The sequence below is a fragment of the Penaeus vannamei genome, chromosome 4 (assembly GCF_042767895.1).
Source record: "Penaeus vannamei isolate JL-2024 chromosome 4, ASM4276789v1, whole genome shotgun sequence".
In the NCBI taxonomy this organism is placed as follows: domain Eukaryota; kingdom Metazoa; phylum Arthropoda; class Malacostraca; order Decapoda; family Penaeidae; genus Penaeus; species Penaeus vannamei.
The window spans coordinates 8,351,460-8,358,959 of NC_091552.1; the positions used below are offsets into that span (position 1 = coordinate 8,351,460).

Consider the following 7,500-nt stretch of genomic DNA (forward strand, 5'->3'; position numbering starts at 1 on the left):
TACCACGTCTTCCAAAGTTTCTCTGTCATCCTCACTTTCTTGTCCAGGGCAAATGCATGGAAAGTTTTGGCAAGCACTACACAGTCCTGCATTTGAAGTTATAATCAACTCCTTACCTGGTGGCTTATTTTTTTGCCTCCTCAGTCTCAACTCTTTTGGGAGTCTTGGCTTTTTAGCAAAATCAGTGATAGCTTCAATAGCATTTTCTCTCTCCATCCTCATTTTCTTTGTCATTGACTCAAGCTGCTCAACTGAGTCAAAATTTGTAGTGAGTGAAATCAGTACCTTCCTAACACCTTTTAGAGTCACCTGGGAATCTAATATCATGAGACGTTCTGTGTTGCACTTGCTAAAAATATTCAGTAACAGATAGTTGTTAGAATCATTGTAAAAATCCATATTTCTGAGCATCAGCCTCTCAAGTTTAGGGGGCAAGTTTAAGTTCATCATCATAACAAACATCCAACTAGATCTAGGACATGTTTCTAACTCTGAATTGTCAATACTCATTGCTTCTGGACTCTCTACACTGGCTTTCTTACCACCTGCTTGATTGTCTTGATTTGGTTTGCATATGAGATACAGGGTTTTTAATTTTTCAAAACGAGACAAATCTAATTTAAAGCTATCTGACACACAGAGGTCATGAATGCTTAGTGATGAAAGATAAAGAGGGTTTTCTAGCTGATTTATGAATTTCTGGATTTTAGGAAAATATCTCAAAATAAGTTTCAGGTCCATGCGCTTTGGTAATTTCAGGTTTGAGACACTAGAGAAATCAATGTCTCTTGTGTTCAAAAACAGTTTTACCGTTGCACTTTCCATAGTTGGCAGTTTATCACATAATAGCACTTCCTTAAATGTGGGAATATCATACAAACTTACATCTAAATTTTCCAGCTTCTGAAAACTTCTGCACTTGAAAACATCAGGTATACCAGAACAGAACAGAGGACCCTCAAACTCCTTTATGTAAAAAGCACAGTCTGTATCTACAATACTTTCTAGTACTTCTGCAAGTTTTCGAGGTCGTAGATCCTTTACCGTATCTCTTTTTATTCGAATCTTTACATGTGCGTGATGGTGTAGACCCTTAATATTCTTTAGCTTGTTCCATAATTCAATTAACAAGTCAATATTAGTAAGGCATTCTAACCTGATGACTACTGGTGGCCTGTCATTCAACATAACCTTGTTCAATATCTTATCAATTCTCCTCAACTTCCTTTCATTAAGGGCATCAACTTTGAAGTCCCAATATGGAATACAACTTAGCAATTTTGCAAAGAGGCTTAGACATTCTCTCTGTCCAGAACAAGCATCATCTAACTGAATCAAAAAGTCCCACTCAGTAAATGGATCTTTAACTGGATTTTCAAAAACTTTTTTATGCTTCCACTTCTTTTTCTCTTTACTACTCTCCTCATCAACATACATTGGTTCTACAGTCCCAGACGAACCATTTTTGTTAAGACTCTGGCCTAATTTTGTCTTATTTATGCAGAAAAGTGTCAATAAAAATGTTTGTATATGGTCTATATTATCCCCAATAGATTTTCTATCCTGGCTCCACGTTGAACATGCAAATCTAAATACTCTCTTAAAATTCCTGATATTATCCAACCAGTCCTTGCAAGCTTTGTTTGGATTATGTACAACATATCTTGCTGCAAGAAAATCTTGTACAATTTGGTGGATGAACCGGTAACTTTTTGGCATGTATTCAATTAAAAATAATTTACAAAACTCTTGATCAACACCAATAATATCTTTTGCTGACAGTGATGATCTTTTCTTGCAAATGCTGACAAATGCAAGTTCACTCAATGTATCTAAGTTGTTACTGCAAGTATATGACATTTTTTTCTTCACAAAATGGTTTATCATTTCAAAATCTGAATCAATTATAAGCTTAGCATTCATTTCACAAAAAATGTAAAGCATTTCTGGTAATGCCAGAATATTGCAATAATCATACTGTTTGTACAGGGATATTACATTTGTGCCATGCAGCATTTCATACTTTTCCAGGAACTGCAGTATATGAGGTTCTTCAAATGCATCTATAGTTAGAATACACCAATCTGGAGAGTGGAAGTGTGTTTTCTGATAAGCAAGCACCCAGGAACCCCTCTGCATCTCACTACAAAGTTTGTCTAAGATGTCCAGCTCCCAGTCAACTAAGAACACAGTGTCATCAATATAAAGGTTTATAACTACACCTACACCCTCTACCCCATATCTATTTACAGTGTTCGGTGCTAACTGTCTAATACACCTATACACTTTCCCCCAAAAGTCTTCTGCTTCTTTCCTTCCCGCTACACTCTGCTTATTCCAACTACTGCACTCACGAAGATACAACACCAGCGATGGTTTTCCCTCAGCTGTTTCTCGACTTAAAGAATAGGCTAAATTCTGGAGTGTGGCTGTTTTTCCACTGCCACATGGTCCACAGAGCAAAATAGGCTGCTTTCTGCTGGAAGATGTCAGGTTCTTCTGGTTTGAAATCAACCTTCCCAGATCTTCTACCACAGATAAGTCCCTGCAAAAAAGGTGAATAAGGATCAAAATCAAAGATACAAATGTATAAAAAACGGAATAGGAGAGAGAAAAAAAAAGAAGAAATCAAAAGACTAAATAAAATAGTGAAAAAGGATGGATAAAAAGAGGGAAATAACTGGCAACTCCATACAAAAGATGTACCTAATGGCAAGTAGCTAATCCTCATAACCTGCAGGATACTAGACAATATAACACAAATGGTCTTCCTGTTGCATGGCTCTGCACCTTATGAAAAGAAAAAGAAAAAGAAAAAGAAAAAGAAAAAGAAAAAGAAAAGAAAAAAGAAAAAGAAAACAAAAGAAAAAGAACAAGAAATAGAAAAAGAAAAAGAAAAAGAAAAAAGAAAAAAGAAAAAGAAAAGAAAAGAAAAGAAAAAAAGAAAAGAAAGAAAGAAAAACAAAAAAAGGGGGAATTAATTACACTGACTCATCCTTGAGATTTAAAAAGACTAACAAAAATATATTGTAATCATACACATACATACCTAGGGAAGAAGAAAGAAAAAGAAAAAGAAGGAACAGAAATTGATGAAAGCCAAAATAGCTAGAACATATAAACACATCCCTCAAATTCAGTCAAATACACAATTCCTTGCCCTAGGTGGATGCAAAATCTACAAAATGGGAAACTATATATGAATACTTCATATTTTTCAGTTCAGGGCAACAAAGGAACGAATAAGGAAAGATTATCACATAAAAATATGTAAGTAGCATTAGAATAGCTTCAACATTCTTCTTATTCACACAGAATCCACAGCAAACTGATCATGGAAAATCACACAAACAAAAGAATTAAGAATTTTCAAATACTAAAAAATCAAAATGACAAATACTACGACCACCTTCCATACATTCAAACCCAAAAATTGTTATGAGCCATTTATGACCTATATCTATTCAACACTATATATAATCCCTTAAAATGATATTTACATACTAAACTTAAACCTATGATACCTCTCTATTACTTATGCACTCCTTAAAAAAAAAAAAAATAAATAAAAAAAAAATAAAAAATAAAAATAAAAATAAAAAAATAAATAAAAAACTAAGGAAAATAAGAAGAAAAATGAAAAAGAAAGAAGAAAATCCATTCTAATATATGAATATCACTAACAATAGAATACTTCACAGCCTCTAATAACAGATTGATTAAATCTAATAAATGTCTAACCAATGACGTAGAAAGTATGTATAGAAAATATAACAAACATTTTTTCAACTTACGATTGCTTAATAATCTTGGGTACAATGTAACAACTTGTTGGGGCATAATACTGATGGACTTCTCTCACTAACTCCTCTGGAAGTATAATGTCCTTTAGAATTACAATACTCATAAATAGGGGAAATTAATAAAAAATATTCACTCACATTAAAACTCTTAAAGCAGTTATAAAAACTTACCAAATACATCTGATGCTATCTGATGACTTAATCTTGCCTTTTCATGACACATGTGTAGCTGATAATTAATTTTTTCCTGGTCTTCTGAAGAATACTGAAGGTACTTACATAATGTACAAACCAATTCGTACAACAAGTTCAGCTTTTCCTCAAATTCTTCAATACTAAAATGAAATCTTGGATGATAGAGGCAGGTTCGGATTTCTTTCAACTTGAAAAGAGAGGCCAAGACATAGTCTGGGAACTGATAATGAAGAATATCATTTGTAATCAAATTTATAACAAAAATGAGATCCAGGGGTTTCAGTTTCGTGAAAACTTCTTCACTTGGAGATAACAGATCTTGAACTGTCATTTGCGAGAGAATTTCTTCATTCGTCTTAATGTCATGGAGGATATGATTTCTTTGCAGATACCGAGACTCGGCCTGTTGCTTGCTGTCTCCTCCGTTTCCTCTCTTTCTTTTGTGCTTCTGTTCCTGACTGTTACCCAACTCCTGAATTTGGTAAAGCAGAGAGTGGAGGGGGGTGTTCACTGTCACTTTCGCTTTTGGTTTTGATGCGCACTGAGAGGACAAATTCTCTTGGATGAAGAGTGATGTCTGGAAACCATTAACAAGTATCTTGTGGACGACTTCCCTGCATGGATTCTGTAGGAAGTGGTACAGGGGGAGGAGGCGAATCAAGCCAGGATCAGCCTGTAAAAAGAAACAATAATAAGAATGGTGATGCTGGTGATAGTGGTAACTGATGATTGATGATGATGATGACTATGGCAGTCATTACTACTATAATGATAACAGTCATACTACTATTACACACACACACACACACACACACACACACACACACACAAAAAAAAAAAAAAAAAAAAAAAGTAAAATCAGGTACCTTTTCATGTTATTCATGCTCCTTTTAATGATTTACATTAGAAGATTAGGTAAAAAGGAATATCTGATGTGCAATTACTCTGTATTTGAGAAAGATATCAAAATATATGTTATAAAATGGTGCTATTCGGAATAAAACGTAAGCAGTTAAAATCATGGGAATATGCATTAATCTTGATACAAATCTGCAAGATATCAAAGCTTCCAGGAAATTGAAGTAAACATATATGCAGGAAAAATATATTCTTAAGTAAATTTCTCATAGAAAACATGAACTAAATGATTTCATTTAATTACTTAAAACTGATAACCTCCCATGAAATAAGAGGCACACATCCTAACAAAGAAAAGCAAGTACATGTGCCATGTGTCTTTGAACACAGGAAGAGGCTAATAATGTTGAAAACAAAAAGTCATGGTATGTTCAACAAGTACCAAACAATTTTAATACAGGATGAAAGTATTTGAATAATCTTGGGCCAACTCATATTTTAGATCAAGGATTCTCAACCTGGGAACCATGGGGCCATGGAACAATATCAAAAATTTGTCATCAAATAAAACAGAATTTGTCTCACCTAAAGCACCTACATATAATCAGCTCTTACATACTAATAAAATTAATCTTTCCATTAAGTGCTTTTGCCCTATTGCTATTGACAACATTACACTATTCATAACTAGGCCTAGTACTAACAATTTGAAAAGATGACTGTCACTTAATAGGGTCATGGATATTATTTACTGGTCAGGGGCCACACAACGAAAATAGTTGGGAAACTGCTTTAGATATAGCCTACCTTGCCTAAATAATGTTTACTTACCAAAATGTATCATCATGGCCCTGATATAAGTTCAATAACTTGCTGCTACCAAATCTTTAGTATTAGTTATTAAAAAGCCGAACAGAGGTAGTATCTAATTTTAGATAACAATTTTCCATTACAATGATTAGCAATTTTTGCTATGAACATCTAAATGCTACATAGGAATGAGAAGCTTTCCAAAAGTTGTAGCAGAGAATTAAGAAGGTACTACATATATGAAATTTCAAACTAATATTCATGCAAAACAAAAGGATGTATTTGCTTTATTTGTAACTACTGAAATCAACATTTAAGATTCTTTTATGTAGATATACCTATACTTGTTGATGGGCACAAAGAACTAATGCCAGCAGACTATGTTAATATATATTAACAAATGTCAAATACCCAAATTTTAGTCTGAAAGATGAATTACAGAAGTCAAGACTAATTCACTCTGTATACAGGAGAGCTCTGTTAATTCATCACTTTTACCTTAAACAAGGCAAGAAAATGATATCAGCAACTATAGTATTCTATCTCTTTTTAACAATGTATTTACAATCTGGGCTGTGATTTGCAGGGTATATTTTTGTCATTTAGTGGTGACTATGAGGCCGCTGAAGCTTAAACTATGTTCTATCCTAATCTATTTCTTCCGCTCTATAAGATGGCGGTGTTCATTTCCCTCTATCGAAGCGCGTTGCTATAATTAACTTATACCTTACTCTGTACATTGCCTGTATAAGCTCTTCTTAGCAATACAGTCTGTACATTTGAGACCAGTTGATGTGTGAGGATATGCCCTACTGAATATCTGCATCTCAAGAGTATGTGTATGATATCAGAGATATATCAGTGATAAAATGGTTCTGCGATTGCACCTCTCAGTTACTGTAACTTGGAAAGGTTAGTCTAGTTACTGTTGGTCAGGTCTGGGTAGGCTTAGTCGGGTTTGGGTACCTTGGGCGAAGTTACTGTAAGTTTAGTTTCAGTCGATTATGCAAAGACTGCTCAAATGAATAATGAATTGGAGGGTCTGACAGTAGTATCGGAATACTTTAATGCATTTATTGGATCTTTAAAGATTCTAAAATTCCAACAATAACTAAAAAATGTATACTTGCATCAAACTTTCAATAATCATATGACAGGACAGGATTTTAGATCAATAAAAGTTAATGCGGTGGGTATCAAAATTTCAGTATACAGCAGGCACAAAGAAACTGTCATCATTGTGGTATCATAAACAAATTCCACTTCTGAAATCACAGTTGAAGTATTTGCTGGCCAAGACCAAAAAAATAATTCTGGCAAGAACAGATCTGGGGCTTTGTTATTAAATATAGAACCTTTTGTAATATATATATAAAAAATGCTAACTCTTAATGTCAAGTGATTGCTACTATCGTCCAAATCTGAAAGTCAGTACTAGTGTCATCTACAAATTTACTATTCTTGGAATTCGTGAGAAGTCGTGCGACCCTTGAAAGAACTTTCTGCCCCTCACGGTTCCTGTGATAAACACCCCTACAAACCTTCTTAAAAAATGAATTATAATCTCTTTACACTTTTCAAGTTATCTAATGTTCTTGTATGCTTCAAGCAAAACAAACACAAAAAACAAACAAACAATCAAGCAAAATCAACAAAATAATGTATCATACGAATCACAAGTACAAAACTTTGAGGACTATATTCTAGTCCTAAAACACACTGTTCAACCAATAAAACTCACCCTTGACGATGGAAATGGTATCATCTGCTTGTCTGCTTCCATCTTTCATCCTCTGAAAAAAAAAACTTCTAAACATCTACTACTACTTGCAAC

The 7,500-nt window shown here is 33.9% G+C and overlaps 1 protein-coding gene across 1 annotated transcript in view; it reads right to left on the reverse strand.

Moving 5' to 3' along the window:
- The window catches only part of LOC113804217 (uncharacterized), an 8,247-nt gene that overhangs the window by 670 nt on the left and 77 nt on the right, over nt 1–7,500 (reverse strand). The window contains exons 1-4 of the mRNA XM_027355055.2: nt 7,408–7,500; nt 3,975–4,671; nt 3,795–3,870; nt 1–2,545 (exon numbers count right to left, since the gene is read on the reverse strand). The exon at nt 1–2,545 is cut by the window's left edge and continues 670 nt beyond it; the exon at nt 7,408–7,500 is cut by the window's right edge and continues 77 nt beyond it. Of these exons, the coding sequence (XP_027210856.2) occupies nt 1–2,545; nt 3,795–3,870; nt 3,975–4,671; nt 7,408–7,449 (3,360 nt within the window). The 5' untranslated portion in view covers nt 7,450–7,500. The remainder of the gene's footprint in view (nt 2,546–3,794; nt 3,871–3,974; nt 4,672–7,407) is intronic.